The 25,285-nt window shown below is 39.7% G+C and overlaps 1 protein-coding gene across 1 annotated transcript; it reads left to right on the plus strand.

Annotated features, from left to right (window-relative positions):
- Positions 1–4,153: 4,153 nt before the first annotated feature.
- Positions 4,154–25,285, plus strand: RAB32 (RAB32, member RAS oncogene family). The gene is made up of 3 exons (XM_010197390.2): positions 4,154–4,648; positions 21,093–21,370; positions 23,699–25,285. Exons 1-3 carry the CDS (start codon positions 4,420–4,422, stop codon positions 23,846–23,848), a joined length of 657 nt encoding a protein of 218 aa, XP_010195692.2. The 5' UTR covers positions 4,154–4,419; the 3' UTR covers positions 23,849–25,285.

The following is a 25,285-nucleotide window of genomic DNA, read 5'->3' on the forward strand; positions in this document are numbered from 1 at the left end:
AAAGGAAGCTGCAATGTCATCTTACAAGCAAAGGTATTACACCAGTCCTTTGGTATTCATCGTGACAGGATCATTAGGCTATTAAAAAAAGTCATGAAACATTTCTAGTTAGCAGCCAGTTCCTCAAATCTAGTTGCTGTTGGAAACCAATGTTCTGACGTGAATAAACCGATAATTTAGCAGAGTGATATCCAATGATAGGACAAGGGGCAACGGGTATAAGTTGGAACGTAAGAGGTTCCAAAGAAATGTAAGGGAAAACTTCTTCACCATGAGGGTAATGGAGCACTGGAACAGGCTGCCCAGATGGGTTGTGGAGTTTCATTCTCTGGAGACTTTCAAAACCCATCTGGATGAGTTCCTCTGTGACCTACTCTAGGAGTTCCTGCTCTGGCAGGGGAGTTGGACTAGATGATGTTTTGAGGTCCCTTCCAGCCCTTAAGATTCCAAGATTCTGTGACCCCAATGGATGGTCAAGCTAATACCGGCAAAGTGTAACTGTAAAATACAGCTAGATTTTATTCAGATCAGCCTCCAGCCTTCAGGTTGAGACAAAAGCCTGGTTTGTAAGACTGATATTTTGTCTTCTTCATTCCTGATATCTCCAGTGCAGGGAAAGAAAAAAACAAACAGTTTTTACAATTGCTATTTGAAATATAAAGCAAGCATTTAAAGGCAATCAACAAGATAAGCTGGTTAAAATGGCACAATAATAACCCTTTTCCAGTCTCCCAGTGTAGGCAACTGAAAGTAAAATATAATAATGTAATCCCAATTACTGTATCACGATGCCAACAACTCTTATTCAACAGAGGATTTTTGCTGACTTTCAAGTGGTAAAGGGGAGTCAGTTAAAAAGTAGAATTGCATGCAAAAGACCAAGTGACACCAAAATTTAGCTCACAGTATAAAGATTATCTACCCTGCACTAGGTGGATGGTGATTATATTTTATTCTATAAACTCATGCATGGTTGATTGTACTGCACCATAGAAAGACAGAACGGTAATAACATGACTGCAAATGACTGAATTTTGCCAAGCTGTTCCACATAGATATCAGCCAACTTGAATTAAATGAATAATAATGAAATTAAGGCAAATTATTAGTTCAGGCAAGTTCCACTGCTATATGTTTAGCATGCTGTAATGTAATTAGAACTGATCAGACTATTAATCCTGGAAAATTATCAGTCACATTTTGCCCTTGTTTCTGTTATTGACTCTTCTGTGAACAGATCGTGACTTTTATAGACTTCTTTGCTTTCAATGTTAGTTCTAATTGCTCAAAATCAGTACTTGAGGAAAACACTAACCTACAGGCTTCTTTTCTACTGTTGCTACCAAATTTCAAGTATAATGAAGTACTTTTATTCAGTTTATCAGCAATAATGTAGTTGCTCACTTACTTAGTTGTCTTACATGATCTATGTTCCCCCATGAGGAAGAGAAATGAAGAAAGTAATGGAAGTAATGAATTTCTACGACATGTAAGACAGTAGTAGGCAGGGCTAACAAATGGTAGGAAATGCATAACATTTCCACCCCATCTATGCAAGGAATACCAACTTATTTAGTGTTACAAGAAACTTGCAAATAGAACAAGTAAGTATTCTGCCCTGTCATAGTTTGACCCCAGCCAGCTACTGAGCACTACACAGCTGCTTGCTCATTTCCCCCTGGTGGGATGGGAGAGAGAATCAGAAGAGTCAAAGTGAGGAGACTCAAAGACTGAGATAAAGTCAGTTTCATAGGTAAGCAAAAGCCACACACACAAGCAGAACAAAACAAGGAATTCATTCACCACTTCCCATGGGCAGGTAGGTGCTCAGCCATTTCCAGGAAAGCAGGGCTTCATCATATGTAATGGTTACTTGGAAACTGACATGGCAACACTCCAAATATCCTCCCCATTCCTCCTTCTTCCCTCAGCTTCATGTGCTGAACATGATGTTATGTGGTCTGGGATATGCCTCTGGTCAGTTGAGGTCAGCAGTCCTGGCTGTGTCCCCTCCCAGCTCCTTGTGCCTCCCAGCCCACTCACTGGTGGGGTGGCGTGAGAAGTACAAAAGGCCTTGATGCTGTGCTAGCACTGCTCAGTAGTCATCCCTGTGTTAGCAACACTCTTTTCAGAGATCCTGAGTAGCTACTGTAAAGAAAGCTAACTGTATTCCAGCCAAAAGCAACACACTCCCTCTGCCATATAATGGCAGAATGTGCCTGATAATCAATTAGCATAGCACTCCTATAAGGTAGGAAAGTACTATACTTACCACCTGACAGGTAAGGCATGAAGACACAGACTATATCTAAGCCTGAGGAACTAGCTTTTTGCATCCATATTAGACCTCAGCCACATCTTTATGTGAGCATGTAACTATTCACTTCTATCCCAAGTAGAAGGAGAAAAACTTGGTCACCTATGTGGGAAGAGATCTTCAGGGCATGCCAGCCAAATCCCCAGTCTGAGTGGACTATAGCTGTGCACACAGATAGACAGTCTAGATACAGCTAAAGAGGTTCGCTGGAAGCTGTAGTGGTTAAACTACACACAGCTAACATAAATTGTCTCAAATTTATCTTCAACTTCACAATCAATGACAGTATTTCTTGTTTATCTCACCTCTTGTCAGAGAACCTGTGTTACTCTGTGCCACTTTCCATCCAAAAATAATAATAAAAAAGAAGATAATTTTTGGGTAACAGTCTTCCCTTAGTTTATATTCTGGTGGTATTATTTCTTCTAGAAAGTAAATACTAATTAGAAAATAAATGAAGTTAACATAGCATGACAGCTTAAATTAATACATTTAACCGCAAATTGCTATACCATTATTAAATGAGGAGCAATTGAGGACTGTTTTCCAGATCAGTTACCAGATGTTTTAGTTGCTACTTTATTTCCCATCAGAAGCATCTCTTCACTACTAATCAGATCTTCACTTGGGCTCCTAAATTGTGTGCATGCTCCCTGTCTAGACAGTCAAGTAACATTTCCAGTTTGGACAAGTCCTCATTGCTCTCCAGCACAAAATAGATCTGTTAAGGAATTTACATGATAGCCAAACATTACAGCATGATGACAGTACCACTCAGCTGCCCAGCTCCATCCTCTCTTGCAAGGACTGACACCTGGGATTGGGTGTTTCATTTGGAAAGCGGGTTAGCAAAGATTTTTTTCCCCCCCCAGCACTTACAATCTGCACATGAGGTACTACATGACCCTAGGGACAGGAAATATTTCATGTTGGGTTCTAAAAATGTGTCTGTTCATTTACTACTTCATCTGATATGTTTTTTAAAATAGTTGCAGAGTGATAAAAGATATTTTACTGGATTCATTTAACAGAGGGAACCAAATTCACTTGTAGGTGTTTGACCAGAATTCTGCAGATGAGGAGGTGATTTCATACTGTTGCCTGAGCCTTTTACAGGATGACCTACACTACTTCACTGCTCTTTCCTGTGCCTTTGGCCTGTTTGTCGGACGGTGAGCTCAGCACCCCCCTGCTCTGGTGTGCAGTTCCAGCCTTATTGCAGGGTGTGTAAGTGCAGGGAGGTGGCTTGGCTGCAAACACCCTGTGCTTACAGAGCACTGAAGCCAGCAAACCTGATAATGGAGAGCCGACTGTAGATGCGAGTGTGCCTTGCTGGAATACGCCTACTAGCAGATAAAGCTCGTTTTGTCCCACCAAACTCTTCGCTGTAACCTGCTTTGCTGTACAGAGGCAGGAAAACCTGAGTGTTTTCAGAGACAGGGAACTCCTGAGGCTTTATTGGGAAAAAACTTTGCTGCCAACAGCAGTAAAAAGCACGCAGAGGACGCCAGAGGCAGGGAGATGAAATTTCCCCGGGGTGGAGATGAAATTTCCCCGGGATGAGCCTCATTTTTTGACTCTCAGCTCCTGCTACGGCCGGACACCCGGGACGCACGGGTCGGCTCTCCGGCCTCCTGCCATGTAGAGAGGTCGATCGAGAAACGGAAGAAGCTGCAGAGTACGTGAAAACCCAGAGACCCCATCCCGCATCCCCCCACTCCGGTACCCGTGAGCGGCGGGGCGGGTCGAGGCCCTCCCCCGGTCCCTCCCCGTCGCCCTCCCCCGGGCTTTTATAAGGCCGCGGAATTTCCGCGTCCTGTGACTGCAGTCAGGTGGTTGCGGGGTTTGTCTCTTCTCCTCCTTCCTTCTCTCCCGCTCTGGTTTTTTTGCCTTTTATATTTTGCTGTTGTTTGTTTCCCCCTCAGTTCTCCTTCCCCGCCCGGCGTGGGCCGGCTCAGCAGTGAGGAGGCTGGGGAAAGTTGGTGGAAAGTTGCCGCCTGGGAAAGTTGAGAAAGCGTGAGAGCCGCGGTGCCGTCAGCCCGGCCTCCCGGCGGCGTCCCGCGCTTCGCTCCGCCCCGCTCCGCTGCACCGCAGGGCCGAGGATGGCCGGCGGGGAAGGAGCGGGGTCTGGCGTGCCCGAGAGCCGGGAGCATCTCTTCAAGGTGCTGGTGATCGGGGAGCTGGGAGTGGGTAAAACCAGCATTATCAAGCGGTACGTACACCAGCTCTTCTCTCAGCACTACCGGGCCACCATCGGGGTGGATTTCGCCCTCAAAGTCATCAACTGGGACAGCAAGACCCTGGTGCGGCTGCAGCTCTGGGATATAGCAGGTAAGGGCCAGGGGCGGGCTAATCTGCTGGGTGAAGGGGCAGAGGCATATGAACCCAGCTGCCTGGGGTGCTGGGCTCGGCGGAGGAAAGCGTCTTCTGACTGTGCTGTGTTTTTTATCGTTCTCCTTCCCTTTATTACCTGTAGCCCCTCGTCTGCGTTTGAGAGTCCTCAATGTGGGAGTGAACTCTTTTGACACTTTATGGACTACGTATGTTCCTGTTAGCTGATGTTGTCGGGGTCTTAGCTTGGCCCAGGGAGTTCAGCAGTTCTCAAAAAGTTGCTTTGCTCTGTCTCCTGGCTCCAGGGCTCCCAGAAGGTTCTTGCTCATATTACTTCTCCTGTCTTGCTTGTCTGGGCACTTATGGCCTTGGTTATGACTATAACTTAAACTCATTCATGGTTATGGCACCATGACACTTCTAAAGGAAATAAATATCCCTTGCAAGTAGATTATGTTTATTAAGCAGACTTGACAGGTTAAAGGTAACTCAAGTAGCTTTAATTGTTCTCGAAGGGACCAGCCTTTGCATGTTTGGCGTTGCCTACTTAGTTAAAAATAACTTGTGTCCTTGCAATGTGAGGTGAAGGAATTGAGCTTGAGTTATGCTTAGTTCTATGTTCAAGTCATGAGTTTGTGTTTCAGAAAGGTACTTTAAGCACATGGAAGCATAAAGCTCTGTTCACTTGTCCAAACTATTCATTATTCCTTTACTATATAGAAGTCAAAACTGTTCTTTAATACCTCCAACTGTGTATATATCATAGTTAACTTTGCTTATGCTTGTGTTGTTAAATGTCACTGAAAAAAAAATTGTTTTGCTGTTGTTTAATAAGAAATCTGCCCCTTTGATTACTTAATGAAGTTGATACTGCATTTCTAGTTTTGTGTGCAGCCAAGACCTGCACACCTCTTCATCTCTCTTCCCCACTTTCAGAGTATCTCCTTGGATATGGAAAAATACACTTTATTTCAAATACTAGTGTTTAAAATTACGCTACTGGAAGATAATAGGGTAAGAACTGCTAGTTACTGTTCCCATGAACTCTATGCTTTTATCACGTGGAAGCTCAGAAAAGAGGAAGCGTAACATGTGGCTGCTATAACCCTGTGACAGACCATCTGTACATCAGCTTCTGGCCTTTCTGCTGTAAAGGTTATCTTAAAACACTTCAGATATGATTCCTCAGTCTAAAAAGCCTACTTCTTACTGTCATGTGCTGAAATACACAGCAGATCTTTTTGCGGCTGGCCTGTAGGGGAAACTAAAATGTCTTCTAATTGCTGTTTGAGCAAGTAAAATGTTGGCATGCTTTCTCTCCTGATATGCTCCTTTAATGGATCACTTAACTTTCTGTAAATCAATTAGCAGTATCGGTACAAGTTACTATAATAGTCTGGAGATATACATATAATGCTCTGGATACATTTTAGCAAATCTGAGATTCCAAAGATTGAGGAGGAGAGACCACCAGTATCCTGGGATTTGGCAGGCTGCCATGTTTGCGTTTAACTTCTCAGCCCTTGGTTTCTGAGACTTGGGTCCACTGTGGGCTTTGCCAAAGCAATCTGTTACAGCAAGCTAGGCAGAAGTTTAGCTCTAACTTGTAACAAAGTTAAGTTTGGATAGAACCTAGTTACATGATGGGAAGACCTATCAATACACTCATGCATTAATTTCAAGATCTAGAAAACTGTAATTTTTTTACTCTTGCCTTTAGTGTATGTTGGACACTGCTACGTGAAGACTGAGTTATAAATCCCCGAAGGCTTGAGCTACTATTGCTGATAGTTTGAAGAAATAATTTTTTTCCTGGCATGGAAGTATTTTTCCTATTTTACAACACAATGTCCTTTTGTATGAAACTACTGACTGATATTTCCCTAGTGAAAATGAAAAAGGAAAGTTGAACTGTCTTGCAATTTGTGCTCGAAACTCTTATGTCTAATCTGGTGTTTAGACTTTTGTTTCCAAGGGGCTCCTTTCCCAATCAAAAAAACAAGATCAAGAGAAGTAGTCTTAGTGAGTTTTGGGCTATGCTTAGCCAGTGTAACAGTTCAGACTCCTATGGAACTCGGCATCTCAGTTAAGCATTAATCTTTATTTTAAAGGGGATTTTAATACCCATATGAGTTGCTACATGATCTTAAAATTGCTAAAGTCCTTAACCTGAGAGTGTGTTCTACAGCTGTCTATGTCTATGCAGACTAATATTTCTAAATACCTGAGGATGTTAACAGGTTTATACAGAAATTGTTAGTTAGAGAACCAAGTTGAAGATGGCTTCTATACAGTCACTGTAGTTCATATTCCCTAAAGCACTTTATTGAAGTACATAACAAAGTATTTGAGCATGTGATAGTCATTCCCTTTTAACTCATCATCCTAACTATCTTCTGGCTTTCAACAAGTCATGCAGATAATTTTGTCTTCTGGTGTGTACAGACAAACAGCTTTACATCTCTTGAAGAGATCTAAATGTTATGGGAAGCTGTGCTCCATGTGACTTCCCTGCAAGCAATATGATACTGGAATTCTGAATTGATTTTGATGCATTTTAAAAGGCTTCTGAATTAAAGTCTAACCTTTAATTATAGTAAGGCATGTAATTTTTCATAGATCAAAGTTTTTACTTAATTCATTATAAAAGCACTTTCCTCAAAGAGCTGGGTGCTGCCATCTAAGGTTCTATAACTAAATCAATGATAAGAACTGACCATGTAGTTCAGTCATCAGCTGAAGGTTATAATGCAGATACTGTGCTGACTTCTGGTGTGATTGTAGCCAAAATGATAAATATTGCACTGTGTAATGCTATGCAGCACATTCCCAAGTGACTTAAATTTCATGTATAAGCTGAGGCTTTTCTAGTGATTTGATAATTCTATGAAATAGAGCATGACAAAGTTACACTGCCTATGCATTTTTTTTTTCTGGCAAAAACAGCCTTCTTGTTATAAGGTACAAAGTAATGCTAATTCCTGTAGTAGAATCGAAGGGGAGAGGGTGTGAAATAGTGAAGGGGAAAGAAGGCTACTGTTGTGCCTAGACTTGTGTTTTTCAGAAATATTCAGACATTTCATTTTAGACCCAGGTTGTAGCTTCTTCAATAATGGAGATGAAAAAGCTTGGGAGTAAGACTGATCAGTTGCAGAATGAAGTCTTTGGAAAGAAGCTGAACAGATTACGTGCAGGTTCATACAGGAGCAAAACTTCTAAACCTAAGCTACCCTTAGGCCTTACTCCTGTTTTTTGCCTTGATATATGGAGATATAATCTCTTCCTGGATAAATTCTGAAAGTGTTAGAACCCTTTGATCAAAGGACACAAATAATTGGTGAAATACGTACGAGATAAGAATGAGTCATTGTGGTAAAGAGATACAAAGGAAGCTTAATGATAGGGAAGTGCTTTTAAAGTTTATTTCAATATACTTAACATTCCTACTTGACAAACATGCTGGTTTAGTGGGTATGCTGCACTGCCCACAACATAGTGTAGATGAGTATAGCATATTGATGAAATTCAGTCAAATATCATTGAAGGAAGACGTTAAGGATTTTATGTATCATCATAAATTTATGATATCTAATCTAATAAAGCTAGTAACTGAGTGGTATTAGCTGCTGCTTTATGATCACACTAGCTATCACTGTCAGCCTGTATGAACACGCAGTTTCCTGGAGGGTAGGGATGATAAAGGTCATGGATGACCACTTGAGCTTGGCTTCTCCAGAAGAGTGTCACCAATGACAACTGGTAGACAAATTTGGTTTTTAACACTCCAAGTGATTCTACTTTAACTTTGGTGTGACAGGACCTTTCTTTCTGGACTTTATTAGAATTTCCTTGTAAAAGTGTTTACTAAAACTCAAGTAATACTTTACCTGGAAGAGCATGGCTATAAAAATGGCTAACAGAGAGGAATGGTTGTACTTTGGTATTTTAAGCATGCTCTACACATACTTTCAGGACCTGAATGATAAAACTAGCATACAAATTTATTACTAAATGATTGTCTATTTACTTGAAAATATCTGAAATTTAACTTGTTAGAAATGAACACTAGTCCCCAAGAGGCTGGAAAAATCAAATGAAGTATTTTCCTTAAATACTACATTGAGGAATACTTGGTGTATCTTATCTATGAAGACATTCTAGTCCTAGATACATGAATTGATGTTAAGCTTCTAAATTATTTAGGAAGTTAACTGCCTCTCATCTGGGAAGAAAACTTAAAGTGCAACAAGCATTTGTAAAGCAAGATAATGAAGGAAAAATCCTTGCCTTCTTGCTTAGGTAAGCAGGAGTGATGCTGTGCCTGATAGATCTTATGCCATGGGGACAGAAAATGTTATCTCTTCTAGGAAGGTGGAGTGCTTGGTGTCTACACACTTTCTATGTAACATGGCTGTATACCGTTGTGATTTTTGACAGCTGCTGTTTCAGTATGTGATAGGTCTTTTTGTATGGAAGTGCACTTATAGTTTCAAGCAGCTATGTATTTCATTATTTTCAATGTGCATTTGTGCTACTGACATGTCAGACTTCTAAGTTGCCTGTATGTACCAGGTCATTAACTTGTTTCTTGCACAGACCTATGGACTTGTCTTATGGTCTGGCCTTTTTTAAGGCTTAAAGCAAGCCTTAAGTTATGTTAGTGCATCCCTGAAAGTCTATAGGGGATGTGGAAAAATTTCTCCATGTCCTATACCTACATTGTTCTGTGCCATAGAGGCAAGTACTTCAATTGCCTTTCAGAGAAGTCTCTCCTAACTGTGGAGAGCTTGGAGGTAATAGTCTCCAAAGGTAGTCAAAGTATTCTTGTAACAACTTGTCCTTACCCACAACACATTTGAAGCTCAATGTAGGGATTAAAATGGCAAGTCCTGAGATGAAACCATGGAAGAAAAAAGCTTTGCTATATGTCTGATACAAGTGAGCCATAGGTTTGAGGCAAGATAATCCAGGCATAACCTGCCTCCAACTGTGTGGTGGGTTTTTTTTCTTAATGTTACAAAGGTACCTCATAAGTGAAAAATGTGCACATAAAATAACTCTATCAGAAATGGATGCAGAATTTGGAGCTCATCTTTTTCAGAAACTGTTGTCTGAGGTTAGTTTCTAGTTTATATGGTGACAGAGGTTCCATCAGCAACTGCCTTTGTGTGGAGATGGAACCACTATCATTTTGTTAACAGCTGAGGCAAGTTAGAAAACTCAGGGCTGGGGAATCTTTTATGTGAATAAGTCTCTAGACTGATGAAAAGAAAACTTGAAAAACCTGTGACTGATTCCTGAATGCTTCCTTCTCACATATTTAAGTATAAATCTCATCTGAGAAAAATTACTTAAGGACGATCTTGGCTGGAAAAGTGCAAGACTAGCAGATACAGCTTGATCGGGGTAAAATAGAAGGCCTGCTCTTATTGAAAAGTTTGAACCCGTTGTTAGAAGCAGTAAAGGCGAGAAACAGAAATGAAAGTATACTTTGTTTCCTTCTAGAAGCCATACCTCTGGGAAATCTTGTGTGGGTGTGTCCTTTCTTGTGACTTCTCTGGAATACTTGAATTAGATTTATGAGCTTTCACTTGAGAATGATTTGCTGTGCTTAGAGCTCTACAACTAAGTATCCAAATAAGTGCTGAACGTGTTAAACTTGTTTCCTTTTGGGGTGTCTCCAGAACACACCGAAAACACATTTAGACATGTCTGAAGGCTAAATGACAACATGCTTTGTTTTTATTGGATTTTTTTTATTTAGTTTTTAAATGAAATGCTGTCAGGCAAAATATGGTTATTGGTCTTGCTGATGAAGCAATTTCCTTGTCTTGCCAGTGGGGTACTGAATCATTTGTATTGGTGAAAGTTCTTGTGCTTAGCAATTATTATATAGCAACTTGAAGTACTGTATATGTTAACTTGGACTAAGCTCCTTAAAGTCTATGTGCTGATGGGATTTTAGAAGCAAATGGAAGTGTTACTATCTTGAAGCTGGAGTTGTAAGGCAGTTTAGTATGGCAATTTTGATGATGCAAGACTGGACTGTTCAGTTAGTTTTCAGTTGAATGGTAGAATTGAGACAGATATTCTTTGAGTGTTTCAGAAATAGGTTTAGAATTTCTCCAAAGGTTTCTCTAGATGTCCTACAAAAACATGAAGTTTAAGAGGATATTTTGTTGTTTTTGCTGTTGTTTTTAGAAGACCACCTGAGCTAGTAGAGGCTTAAAAGAAAGTTTTTTTGTATTGATCTTGCAGGTACTCTTAATTCCATAGAATCATAGAATGGTAGGGGTTGGAAGGGACCTTTAGAGATCATCTAGTCCAACCTCCCTGCTGAAACAGGTTCACCTTGATCAGGTCACTCAGGAATGCATTCAGGTGGGTTTTGAAGACCTCCAAGGAAGGAAACTCCACACCCTTCCTGGGCAGCCTGTGCCAGGGCTCCCTCACCTTAGGTAAAATAGTTTTTTCTTATGTTTAAATGGAACTGGAAGTTCCAAAGAAGGCTCCAGAATGCTATACAAAGTAAGATTCTTCCCTTCAGTAGTGAGCAAGGCCACTGGGATTCAGTCTCACAGCTGTTGGAAATAACTGCATTGAACTCCAGTGGTAACTTGTCTTGCCTTGTTTTTGCAGTCTTGTAAACTGTTCCCTTCAAATACTTAAGTTTTGAAGTGTGATATGCCATGTCAGGAAGAAGTGATTTGCAGTAAGGAATTTCTGTTTATATTTTTGTATGAAAGCATAGAAATAACTTGTTACATTTTTGCCAGTGTTAAAGCTAGCATGAGCAGCAATAAGCAGTGACTACAGAGCACAACATGCTTCTCAAGCTACCTGCGGTAGAATGTTAGATACTCAAAGCTCTCCTCAGGCTATGGAGACAGAACAAAATTAGATAGAGTGCTTAAGTTATGCTTTGAAAAAAGATAGGATTTCAGGGGGTTATAAAGCTTGTTTAGAAATAAATATCTTGACTCCATCTAGAGAAAGCATAGCAAACTTTCAGTAGCAGTGGCTTCTAGATTAGCAGCAAATGAAAACCAGTGTTCCTTATCATGGATTTTAGCAGCTCTTCAAATAACATAATTAAAAGCAGCCTCTGAGTGTCACTGCAAACACCTTATGAAAACTTGTTCTTTAAATGCTCACAGGCTGGGCTGCTGGGTAGAGCAAAGTGGCAGCTATTTGATACAAAATTCCAATCACACACAGTGTGCCATGACACATTGACCGTTTTTGAGATGAACAATTTCTTTTTTCAGTCTCATGATAAAGTTATTCTTGAGACAAACTGACTTTGGAAATGCTCTGTATTGTGCTGTGAAATGCTGCAGTGCCATGCAGCATCACTGTTAGGTGCATGCTACAGCTCTGTCTGCATGACAATGCACCAAAGGAAATGGATTAAAGGGTGTCAGGCACGAAATAGCTTAACTCTGGCAGTTGACTTGTTTGGGTAAGCTTAGTTAAAAGCAAGGTAGAAAGTACCAATTCATGCTCTTGCTGGCATTAATTAGACTGTCAACTCTTCTGAACACTAGTGAAGGAGAGTTTTTTCCGTACATACTGCATTTGACAGGTAGATAGAAATCATTTAGCTTGGCTGAACTCTTTTTTGGGGATGGAGGTCTAGTGTTTAGTTGAAGATTTCCTTTCTTGCATCTTTGCTAAATAGCAAATTAACAAGCAAAATAGGTGGAACTTCTTATATGATATATGACATGACTGTTAGACTTTTACATGCAATCCATTTGATGCTGGACAAAGCCTGTCAAACCATAAGTGCAGGGTATTGCCTCTAAACTCCTTAAATATGTGATAGTAAGCTGTTAAAGTCAGTTTGGACCATCTTAAATCATTAGATAAGCCCAAGGCTACAGGCAGGAATGAGAAGTTTATCAGTCTTGATGTAAAATTCTTCATGAGAGCTGTGCAATTGTTTGAGGCAGGCTTTCTATCTTTGTGCAAGAATGGTATGCTTTTTCCATCTGTTAGGATGATGGATGTGGTCAGTGGTCCCAATGGAAACTGGGTGTGCACTTGCACCTCAGTGCTTCTGCTGTTTCATTGATAGTGAACAGGACTGTCCTACTTTATTCTAAAGGTAGCAGATGGTGAATGGAAAGACTAGTCACTGATTTTGAAAATTCAGGTAGCTAAAAAATGACTAAGTTGGAAACTGCTGTGTTGTCCAGTAAAACTTCAGAGCAATCTACTTTGATTTCAGAATGAAATAGTGACTTCTAAGAACATGTGAATGATGAACTGATACTCTTCTGTGACTTTTCAATGACTACACAACATAAATATATATTGTAGATGGCAGGTCTATGACACTGTCTCATCAACAGAACTGTTTCAACTGCAACTTCCTAATGTAGACATAACCAGAGGACCAGGGGTTACCTCTTACAGAAAAATCCAAGTCAGTTGAACAGGGATTAAGTGACTGATTAACTTTTCCTCTGAAGACAGTTCTTCTAAAGGGTTTGGGACAGTTACTGTTGGGAAGAGGTCCATCCAGTGGTCAGCTAAATTTCTCACACCACCCTTAGTAGGAAAGGACATTAGCAATTAATTTATAATTTCTAAGAGCCTCAGATGATTTTAAGAGCTGCAGTCAGTGAAACTGTTTCTCGTACTGCTTGATACAGGAAGATGCAATGCTCTTGCAGTTCTTGCCTTTTAACCTCTTGGTGTTTGTCACTAAAACCACAAGTACCAAATATACTTCAACAGTGTTGGAAAGTAAAAGTCAGGCTAAATGTGCCTTTAACTTTTACAAGTTGCTAATATCTGCTAAAGTTACCAGTGCAGCTCAACACCTATGTGGTTTAAGGATGTGGTAACTTTGCAGAGTATCTCAAATAGGTAAAAGAGAAGAGTGGAGAGCCATCTATTTTTGACAATCTCAATCTATCTACTCTCAGTCTACAGTTGCTACTCGTGTGTAATGGGTTTGTATGGAGCCATTTCTGGTAACAGGGAAGGGGTTGTAATGGTGGCTCCTCTAAGAAGCTGCTTGAAACTTTCCTAGCTCTTAGTAAGACCCACCTCTGGGGCTGAGCCAATTGTGTGCCCCTGATCACTTTAAGAAGAAACTGGAAGATGAGGGTTCTTTTTTTTTTCTGGGAGGTAGTGGGAGGATCTGGATGAGAGAGAAGTGACCATGTGGACCCCAAGATCTGTGAGGGAAGAGAGGAGATGTACTGGAGCAGAGACTCCCATGTGCCCTGTGGTGAGATGGCAGCTGTCCCCTGAAACCCATGTATAGAAATGGTGAAGCTGAAATGTACCAGAAGCTCATACAGGACCTCAAGCCAGGGATGACTCTGACTGGAGGGGCTATGATTCTGTGGGAGGGCAGTGTTGGAGCAGAATATGCCTGGAGTTCTGCTGCTGCAGAGGAGACCAGTGACAGAAGAGTGTGAGGAGCTGTAGCCCTTGGGAAGGACTCATGCCAGATAGGTTTGTCAGGGACTGTGTCACATGGGGGAGACCTCATGTTGGAGCAGGGGAAGAATGTAAGGAGTCTTCTTCTGAAAAGAAAGAAGCAGCAGAGACCATCTGTGAGACACTGACCACATCCCTCATTCCCCACCTCCCAATGTCATTGAAGGGGGAGAAGGTAGAGATTGAGAGCAGAGTGCTGAGCCTGGCAAGAAGGGAGGGGCAGGGGAAGGAGGTCTTAATGCCGATTGTATTTTTGTCATTGTACTGCTCTGTTTTTCCTTCCTGTCTGTTGTGTTTCTAGTTGGTAGTAGATTAAACTGTTTGCATTTTCTTCTCGAAGTTGAGTAGTTGAGTCTGTGTTGTCTGGAACAATAATTGGTGTGCCTAGGGATCCCTGCCCTTGTGTTGATCCACAAGGCCCTTTTTTCCTCTCATCTCACTGAGGCCTTTTCCATCCTGTGGAAGGTGAGGGTGGGATTGTGTGGAATGTGTATGGCTGTGTGATGCTTCATTGCTGACTGGACTTAAACCATGACACCATGTGCAAAAGCAGGTAGGCACTAGAGCATGTCCTGTAATATTGATGGTGGTTTGGTTAACCTACTTCTTGCTGAATAACAGATTCAATCTAATAGGGTAAGACAGTTCTGGGACAAGCTGTGCTGGTTTGGGGAGGAGGGGAATACTGTCAGCAGTTATAGCTTCCCAGCAACATTGATATATCTGGCTAAAACAGAGCCTCGGTCAACTCACACCTAACCCTGGTAATGCTAAAATGTATGTCATATGTCTGGAGAATCAGGAGATACATCCTCAGGGCAGTTCTGGATGTTTACTACATTGTGCCAAACCTGTGGGACAAGCAGGCAGTCAAAGTGTAGTCTGTCCTTGCCTGTGACTCCTAAAGGACTTATGTGACTTCTAAATGCATTCCCAGCCATTTTGGATGATGTTTTAGCTTAAATCTAGCACACTGAATGACATGAACTCCAAGTTGGAATTGTAACTAAGGAACTGCCACTGAGATGTTCCTTGACATCAGTATGTGAAAGCCTGAGTCTAGAAATTCAGGGAGTTGGAGAGACAGCTTTTGTAAAGCAGCACAACTGGAACAGGGAGGAGAGTGCTCATTAGGTTAGGCCTTACCTTTGCAGAAGAAAATCTCCTTTTTTTTTATTCCAGTCTTATGTGCTATTGATTTAAGTATTTTCCTGTCTAGATTGAGGAAAAGCACAAATGCCTCATGGTCCTGGAAACTGTCTGAAACAACTCAGTTTGACATTGAAGCCTAAATAGTGGCACTGTGTTTTCACACTGTGGCCAATAAGGTCATAGTGGTTGATGGGTGTTGGTAGTCAAGTGAAAGTTAGTTTGTCTGTCACTAATGACACTTGAATTTTGGCATGACTAATTGACTATTAGTGGTCAAGGTAAATACTTGATCTGAGAACATTTCTTACAATTGAAGGAAAAATGTTACAAGTATTCACAAACTAAAACTGATTTTTTACAACCATTCAATATTGCTTAAGCATCCTGTGTTGCCCAAGTTCACTGCAGAGTGTAGCACCTCTTAGAAAAGCAGAATAACTGAAACACTAGCAGGATGCTACTTCTAGACATTTTGAAGCCTTTAATCTTTTTCTTCACTACTGCAGTATTACTGCACAGGTTTTTGGCTTGTATTTATAGACTAAACTTTTCCTGTGTGGTATATTCTTTCTGTTCAACTCAAACTGGCTTTTAACCTATCTGAACTGGATTTCAGCATTCTGAAGGATAATGTTGGCGAGAGCTGCTTAGCTTTACTCATAAACCGAGGACTGTTTATCAGTCTCTTGACAAGTCTGAATTATTTGGTCCAGAAAAAAAAAAGCATTGCAATGGTCTTCCAGTCAGCAGCAAACAACTCTTCAGCTAGTTGTGCATGGACTTTTGAATGACTGCAATCTAGACTATATATCTATAGTTCAAGATTATTTGATGGGGAAATATCAAACTTGTTAAAATAAAATTTTGAGCACTAGCCATCTATTAAGCTGATTAGCCGGTCAAACATCACTTGATCTAACATTATTTCAATGAATGAAACTGTTTTTTCCATCATTCTGCCACTTGTCAGACTTTTATAAGCTGTGGTCATATTTTTCTTCATTAATGACACAGTTTTTTGAGGATGCCAGTACTGTTACTCTCATCAGAAGGAAGAACTTTAAGACCTCTTTCCAGTTGTCCATCAGTACTCATAAGATGTTAAGGATTTAAGTGCAAGTAACACAACTCTGGTTTGAGTTGTTGGGCTTCAGATAAAATAAAGCTTAGATTTTTGCAAGGTATGTGAACTCATGCTGCACTATTGGTATTTACAGAGGTAAACCAAAATTCATAGCAAAAAAGTATAGCTGGGGAAGCTTCTTCTAGATGGGCCATTTTACTCCTCTTGAGTAGGTTAGTTCATATAAACTACCTATTAAACCTTCTAAGCAGTCTCGGGAGGGAGCCTTGACAAACTCAGTATTGTGCATATCCAGCAGCCATTCACACATTTAACTTGCTTTTTCTAGCCTATATTTCCATCATGTAGGAGAAGTTAAAAGCAGAAATAATGGTAGACATGTAGGATAGCTCCTACTAACTAAAAGCAAGAACTGACACAATGGTAAGTTGCACTACTGTGATAAACACGAGTCTTGTTTATTTCTTAAAACTGGAAAAGATTGCTTTAGCAACTGTTTAAAATGTACTTCAAGGTAAGATTGACACTCGGAATTTTACAGTTGATAGCTTACATTTTGCAGAGAAGGACAAAGATAAGACTTCTAATATCAGACTTGGCTATATTTTTCTACATGTAGTTCTTTAGCTTTCAGTTTATCCCTCTTACAGTGTAAACTGGGGAGCAAGAATAGCTCCCAAACACAAACAAATTTAAAGCTGATACAGCTTTAAATTAAACTTAATTTCGGTGATGCTGCTGTAGGCAACTATTAGTTCCTGATGCATAGCCTTATGCAAGTATTTCACTTAATGTTGTTGCAATTACTGGAAAATATAGTGACAATGTGCTGAGTCATTTTTTTATGTGAAAACCTTGTGGTTAGAGAATGCAGAACTTTGCATTGCATGCAGACATTTCTATATCTCAAACAAAACCTCTGATCCCAGACTGCCCTGTAGCTTAGTTCCTCATCTGCACCTGAATGTCTGAAACACAAAGTATACCTTCATGGTACCATCAAGCTTACCTCAAGGCACTAGAGCTACAAGAAAGAATTAATTCTAAGATGACCTTTCCATACTGCTGTAGTAAGCAAGTAGTTATCTTCCTGTCCTTTTCCTTCCATGGCTACATACACTGGAGATTATAAGTCTAGTTTCATCTGATCAATTTTACCCTTTTCTCCCCTCTGGAGCTATGATCCAATTTCTGCACTGCTCAGCAACTCTCACACATGGTGAATGACTACAGCAAAAATCCTGCTGGACATGGGAAAGGCAAAGACAAATCCCTGGTGGAACTGAGCAGGGCAAAAATTGAGTCACATAGTTTTAATAACATAGGGAATGATGTTCAGACTCCAAACTTTAGAGAAGAGGTGCGTTCTGCAGTTTGCTTTTTCTGTATGAAGTTGTGTTTTTTTGCAACCAGAAACACTTGTAAAATCTGGCTGGAATACTCTGTTAAATTTTCAAAAGGCTGTAATAGGGGATGCAGAGAATTGTAAAGAAGCTCAGCATGTGTTGTCAGTAATACCAGGACTGGAAAGAAAGCCAGTTGGCACAACTTTGTATGCAATGGCCTGTCTCTTGTTCAGGACCCCATGAAGGGATTTAGCTAGTCTGCCGCTCCACTATTAGAGCGTTGTTGCCTTTCTGGTATAGCATATCTGGCAAGAGGCTTCATAGTGTTAAAGCTTCATGTAGGCTGAGGGATACCGAGGCATGAGAAGTCACTAGTGTCAAGGAGCCAACTACCAGACAATTTTGTTTAAGAACTACTCAATGTAGCTCTCCAGCTCATATTATGTAAAGGCATTGGATCAAGAAGACTGACTATAAGAAGATGATGGGAATTCCCTTGGAAATGGACTAAACAGACTCATCTGAGTGATGGTCAGACTTTCTGGCCAAGGCTAGACTGCCTGTTATATCTTTATGGAAAAACATTTGCTGTTGTTTAGGACTCTTCAAGTTGGTTATGATATATACTTTGTAAGATTTTTCTTTGGAAGCTGTATGTCATGCTATACTAATTCAGTCTTTTGTACACCTTAAATACACTGGTGTGTGTGCTTCAGCAAGGGTTACTGTTCTCTGGAGAGATTCAAAACCCACCTGGATGAGTTCCTGTGTGACCCGCTCTGGCAGGAGCATTGGACTAAATGGTCTCTCAAGGTCCCTTCCAATCCTTAAGATTATGTGATTTAGGAGGCTATTAGGGCCTTCTCCATAACTGTAAAGCTTTTTTTTAAATGAGAGGGCAGTTAGGCAGGAAGGGATTCAGTCAACGTTAATGTCCTTCTCACAGCCATGTTTCTACAGCAGGCATAGCTATCAGAAAAATGGTAACTGCCATGATTATTCTGTCTCTAATACTTACTGATAACAATCTAAACTGTTTCTGGAACTAATCAATACAACTTGATGAACATTCACATAGGAAAATTAAGTTTTTGGAAAAAACTTAGTCCTATTAAAAAAAAAAAAAGAAATCCTCACAGATCTTCAGCAACTGAATAGGGAGGACTAATAGTACCATTCCCCTTGCTGCTTCAGATTCATGTTCAGTCTCATGGAAATAACAGCAAGTGGTGTCCGTTTCTAGACTACTTCAGGGCCAAATGAAAGAAGTCTTTCTGTGGAAGGCTGAGGTTGGTGTGATGCACTCTATAGCCTGAGATTATTTAGTTTGTTTTGTGGGTCCATCTTATGGTGTGAAGGCACATACTGCCTGAGTTGAACACAAGACTCAGTGCTTTAGCACAGTTGCAGGCATTCATGTATAACAGGAATTCATGGTGACACTGATAGCTAAACAGATAGGGAAGCTGAGAAGTAGCTCCTCATAGCTTGTTTGTTGCCTCATGCAGTGATTGGCTTAACTGTAATCAAATTTGACCCTGTGCAGCTCCATTTAACAAACAAAATCCCCACAATCTAAAAGTAAATCTGTCTTGGATGTGACACAATTGAACTGTGAAGAAGTATAGAAGTCTTCTGGCCAAATTATTTCTTAATGGTACTTGATTCCTGAAAACAGTAGGCACGTGGTACAATGATTTGTAGTAAGGCTATATACCCAAAACACATTTTAGATGTAAGATTCCATCCTGGAAAGGCCAAGGGAGACAACGTGAGTTCATTGTAAAACAAGTTACTGATACAAGTCTCCTGAACAGAGTACACAATATGTCTATTTGAATGATATGGCAGGCTTGACACCTACCTTGTTGGCCTTACAATCCATGATATAAATACTGCATCAAAACTTGACCTTTGGATATGGAGGGAAGTGCTTTTCTCTTGCATCCTCCTTGTTCTCATACAAGGGATAATGAGCTGGTAGTGAAGAAATCCACTTGTAATTTGCGCTCCTCAGAATATTCTGTCTAGTGATGCTGTTCTATGCAGCATCATGCTTTAAAGTTGAACAGCTAGAAATAGCTTTATCAAGATCGATAGTTCTCTGTAACTTTGCTGTAGCTATTGCTGCTTTTAGACAATTCTAACAGCTGCTTAGTCAACCTTTTCTGAAAATGTCTATAGGGAATGAGCTAGTCAGTACACTGAAGTACTGACATTAAAATGAGGCAATTGAGCTAGAAAAGCATAGTTGAACAGGATCTGTTGTCAAGTTCTTTCACTTAATGACTTTCTAGCTCTATCCGAGATTATAATACCCAATTCTTTGTAACTGTTTGTCCTTGCTTAATCAAAAGTGGATTTGAATGTTTATAAAGAAAGCAGAGCTATGTCTCCAATTAAAATTCCTACTTTATCTATTATAAAACCACATTTGCAGTGTTTTTTACTTTTAGCAATAAATGTTAACAGCTGAAGTGACGATACAGTAAAACTAAAGTGCAGGGACAACTTTTCCCAGCAAAGACTTCTAAATAAAGCAGAAAGCTGTTTCACCAGCCCAGACTTTCCAAGCAACTTACTAGCCATTGGCACTGCTGTGTGCACTCAAATACAACCACACCATGATGGTCTGACCTTCCAAAGAGAATAACTCAGCTGGCTCTCTAATTCTACATTTCAATTATGATGACTTCAATAGTTGTACTTAAGAAGAGTAGCTTTTTAGTTTTCTTCTGGATTTTTGTTGTAAATAATACTTCAACTATTCTAATAATCTTGTTTCAAATACTGTGATTGCTGTAGAACTGTAGTTGATATTATTCCAGGGAAGGTCTTAGATTTAAAAGATGAAGTCATAGATAAAAGGTTTAGCTAGAACTGTTAAACTAGCTCCTTTTGAGCTTGTTGCTAAGGAAAAATCTATAATGTAGGTGACTTCTTTAGGAAGATGCTTTGAAAGTTGTTAACCTTGGAGCTTGTAGAAACCCTGACTGCTGCTCACCCTTCAGAAAGACTGAGTTTGCTTAAGTAGTGATTTATTCTAAATCTTACAGAAGGTTTTTTTGATGAAAGAATGATTTATCTGTACTACTGCTGGTAATGTTTTTAGGCATTACTTCTCAAAAAAACCCCTACTACTCAACAAATAAATAAAAAACAAATTAAAAAATGAAGAGTGGGAGCTGGAATTGCAAACTGCTTTTAGCATCTGATGTGTATAATGTATCTAATGGCTGTTACAATGCGCTTACATAAGGTAGAAGACACAGTGTTGTATGAACCTGATGACTTAGACCTGAATGCCAAACTTCTGTGTACTAACTTGGTACAGAGGTCTGTTTACTTTGATTACAGTTCATGCTTAAATATAAATATACTCTATTGCTGTCCTCTGTTTCAGGCCAGGAGCGATTTGGAAATATGACCAGAGTATACTACAAAGAGGCAGTTGGTGCCTTTGTGGTCTTTGATGTCACAAGAGGCTCCACATTTGAGGCTGTTTCAAAATGGAAGCATGATTTGGACAGTAAAGTACTCCTTCCCAATGGCAGCCCCATCCCTGTTGTTCTTCTTGCAAACAAGTGTGACCAGAAGACAGAGAGCAGTCAGAATCTCTCCCAAATGGACCAGTTCTGCAGAGAAGGTGGCTTTGTTGGATGGTTTGAAACATCTGCCAAGGTGAGTATAAAGAAGAAATGTCTTTTAAGTCTAAGTATTGCCATAAAAAAGGATGAATTTAGTCATGTGGGGAATAAAATTATCAAGTACAGGAAGTGACAGCCAAGTCTGCAGTGTTCAGCAAAAGCTAGAAGTGGTGTGCAGGCTACCTCAGTAGTGAGGAAGACGTGTGTCATGTTTGGTTTAGATGAAAACTGTATCTTAATTTCAGAAAAGGTTAAAACTAACTGGAAGCCTTGATTATCTGAATTTGATATTTTTTTCATCTTACGTACATCAGGCTCAGTTGTTTTTTCAATCGCAGCTTCTGTCTTCACTGTTGCATGAAATGAACACGCTATTTGCTCACTTGGTACTACCTACTCAGATGACAGTATCACTAAAGCACTTTTCTATTTTATCAGACAGTGTCAAGATTGAACTGGAGAAAAACAAATAGTTCTGCATAGTAACTTAAGTGAAGATAGCTGCTTTATTCAAAGAGATAGCTTTACATAACTTCATCTATTGTAAGCATTTTATCTACAGACTTGGTCAATGCACAGATGAGCTTGCAGCAGCTTAGTTAGAAGTGAAATCTAATAGTTCCTTAAAACTCAATTGATCCTTAAAATAAAAGGTTCCTCTAGATGAAGAAAATGTGGCTGACAGACCAAATTACTGGTTTGGCTGATAACTCCTTTTATATTGTAAGCTAAACCTCAAAGTCCCTCTTTTCCCTTAGATTGTTTATTTCCTTTAACTTTGGCTGATGAACTGGCATAAAATGATGCTTAGACAACTCTTTTAAAGAAAGTTTTTAAGAGGAATATAAGAAATAAAGAAACAAGCCTCTTCCTGATCACTTTAAAATAAGGAAGAGGGGTACACTGTGACAGGAATTAAAATAGCTAATAATTCCTCAATAATCTGTTACTAAAAACTTGCATTTTAAGGCTTTTTTTACTAAAAAGTAACAACAGAAATATTCTGCTTTGGGTCATGTCTTTCCTGAAGCTTCACCTACCCATAACACAGCTATGTATAAACTTTGACATGGTTAAAAATAGATGCAAGTAACACTGAAACAAAACCTAACATGGAAGTGTAGTGATACCTTGAATTTTAGGTAGCTTTTAAGACATGACATTGAAAATGTAAAATAAGGTTTTTGGTGCAGAGAGAAGTCTAGACAATTTCAGTCCTAGTTCAATTATGAATTGACTTTAGGACTCTGAAGAGGTGTAGTTAAAATAGCTTAGTAAAAATTCAGGATGGCTTGTGTTCTAGGCCTGCCAAATCAGTTTGGTTCTAAATCCTGTCTGATTAAATATCCTGATAATCAGCTTTTGCCTTTTTACTCAAACTGCTACTTGAATGTTCTGTCTAGTCATCAGTAGTATAGATTTCTCTCCCTGTAGATTAGGGAGTATATTAAAGGCAAAAGAACTGTAGAGAGTGTGCTTCATTTATAGAAATAACTTATGAACATTTTTTTACTTTGAAACGAAGTGAATCCCCTTCCCCTCTGAGTAGGGAGAAGTACCCATCTGTAAACTCCTAAAAGTAATTTTTTGCTGAAAACCACAAGCTTTTAAAGTGCAGTAAGGATGGGTCAAATGTTCTCATAATCTAACCTTTCTTGCATAGCATAGAAGTATATTGAGATGAAATTTCCTTTGGAACCAAATATGAGAAGTTCCAAAGGTGGCAGCCCTTTGGTGGCCAAACCAGGTCAAAGCTGTAGATAAAGCCTGTTTGTCAATGGCTGGCTTGACATGTTGGTAGCTGAGATGCCTAGAGATGTATTTCATCAGGATATTCTGCCTACACACCTTCTCTAGAGCATATGTGAAGGTACTTTTCAAAGCATGCACAAGAAAATGTAAAGTGGCTAGCTGAGGCACTCTGATATAGTTGGGATTTTGAGGCTAATAGAAAAGGTCCTTTAACATAAATAAGTGCATCCGAACATCAGCAGCAGGAAAAAATGACCCAAGGTAGAACACTACTAAGAACCATGTAATTTCCTATTACATTTTTCTGATGCAGACATACACTTTGTCATTTGTGAGCCTTCCAAATACAGGTGACTCTTATCCCCTGGCTGCCTACTAGATCAGAATTGAAATATTCTATATGTAATACAAGTTTGTCTCAAACCTTTCTGGTAACTTTTTTCAAAGAAGTTGTGAGTGTTATGAGCAATGTCTTGATGCATCTAAGCTACTTGTGTCATGCTGATGAGACTGTGGAACAGTTTTTGTATTTGGCCAGTTTCTAATGGGAATGTGTAACTATTTAAAAAAAAAAAAAAATCACTGACTTCTTTGCTTTCAACACTTTTAGGACAACATCAACATAGATGAAGCTGCTCGATTCTTGGTGGAAAACATCCTTGCCAACTACAAAACCTTTCCTAATGAAGAGAATGATGTGGGGAAACCAAAACTGGACCTAGACCCGTTGAAAGCAGAGAGTAAATCACAGTGCTGCTAATGCTACCACTGTTCAGTAAATGGGATGAGCAGCAAGACTGTTCCTTAAATCAAACTGCTGCTATGGTGCTGCATTGTGACAATTTGTATGGGGTGTCTGGTCTTATTGGAATAGGTGATTCTTGTGGGTGTTTACATATTCTTGTTTAGCACAAAACTGAGTATCTTGTGAGTTTCCACTCTACTTGCTTGAGTGGCTGCATCTAAGTCTGATTAGTGTCTTCTTACTTGAGAACATAAGGTAGTGTTTACACTCCTAAAAAGGAACAAAGACAAGGTTCAGTGCCTAGTTTGCTTCTAGGACATATGCTACATTCCAAATAGGTCTCACTTGTCATGGCTTTAGCTGAGTAGACACTTGCACCTTTAAAGTAAACTCTTCCTATGTCACCAGTTCTGTCTCACTTTGTCCTTCTCACCTACAAACTTGTCCCTATTTATTATCATCCACCATGAGGATCTCTCTCATTGCTAGTTCTCTTTGATCAAGACATCCCAGAAATCTTGAAGGGGCTGATGACAGATAGGAGGCATCTCAGTGTATTCACTGGGACCAAGTGAAGTAGATGGCTTTTACAACTGAGAACAAGATGGGTAAGTGAGTGCGCTTAACGGGGGAAAAGCATGGTTATAGAGATACTAACAAAAATGCATCTCCAGCTATTTAAGGCAGAATATTTTCAGCCAATACTTTACATATGAAATACATTAATGAATACAGTTGTACTACTGGCACACAGTTAACATTACTTATATGTACACCTAGAAATAAACATCCAGTAACTTTTTCATGCACTAACAATGAAGACTTTACCAAGAGTATGAAAGGTAAATATCTTGCTGTCCCATGACAATGAACTTGCTCCTTTTTTCTTTTGTCCTGAGAGGGCTCTGAATATTTGAGGAAGGAGAGATGTCTTGAAGGAAACAGCTTAACTGGTTCTTGCTAGCCTGTCTGTCATATGCACACACACACACTTCGTTCTCTTGCCAAGCTCTATCTTTTTCAATTTTAGAACAGTGCTGCACTCTTCTGACTACTTGGAGCTGGTGAACTGACTTACCAGTTTGTAACTGTATACTGAGATACTTACGTTTCCTTGTTATAACTCATGTATTTTTGGCAGCAAATGAAGAGCAAAAGGATTAGAGAGACTTCATCAGTCTTGAATATGTTCTGGAACTATGGCTCTACTTGGCTGAAAGGCTTTGAAGCTCCTCTTTATTTTAAGGACTGCTTCTGTCCTGGTACCTCATTGCTACTGACTTTAAATGCCTTATCTTGTTGGGTCTGATGATGCTGATGTTTACTTAAGCATCAGCATGAGGTATGTGCCAAATTGGATGTCATTTAATCTGTACTGAGATTTCCCAGGCTGTCTTTTTTTCTAAAGAGTAAAATACTTTTTAAGATAAATAAATATATTTGGGCATCTTT

Source organism: Colius striatus, chromosome 2, assembly GCF_028858725.1.
Source record: "Colius striatus isolate bColStr4 chromosome 2, bColStr4.1.hap1, whole genome shotgun sequence".
Lineage (NCBI taxonomy): Eukaryota > Metazoa > Chordata > Aves > Coliiformes > Coliidae > Colius > Colius striatus.

Excerpts from the sequence above, each read along its gene's own strand:
- RAB32 (XM_010197390.2), top strand. The coding sequence starts at position 4,420 with ATGGCCGGCGGGGAAGGAGCGGGGTCTGGCGTGCCCGAGAGCCGGGAG. Across the intron at positions 4,649-21,092 it reads GCAGCTCTGGGATATAGCAG|GCCAGGAGCGATTTGGAAAT; the intron begins GTAAGGGCCAGG and ends CCTCTGTTTCAG. Across the intron at positions 21,371-23,698 it reads GGTTTGAAACATCTGCCAAG|GACAACATCAACATAGATGA; the intron begins GTGAGTATAAAG and ends CAACACTTTTAG.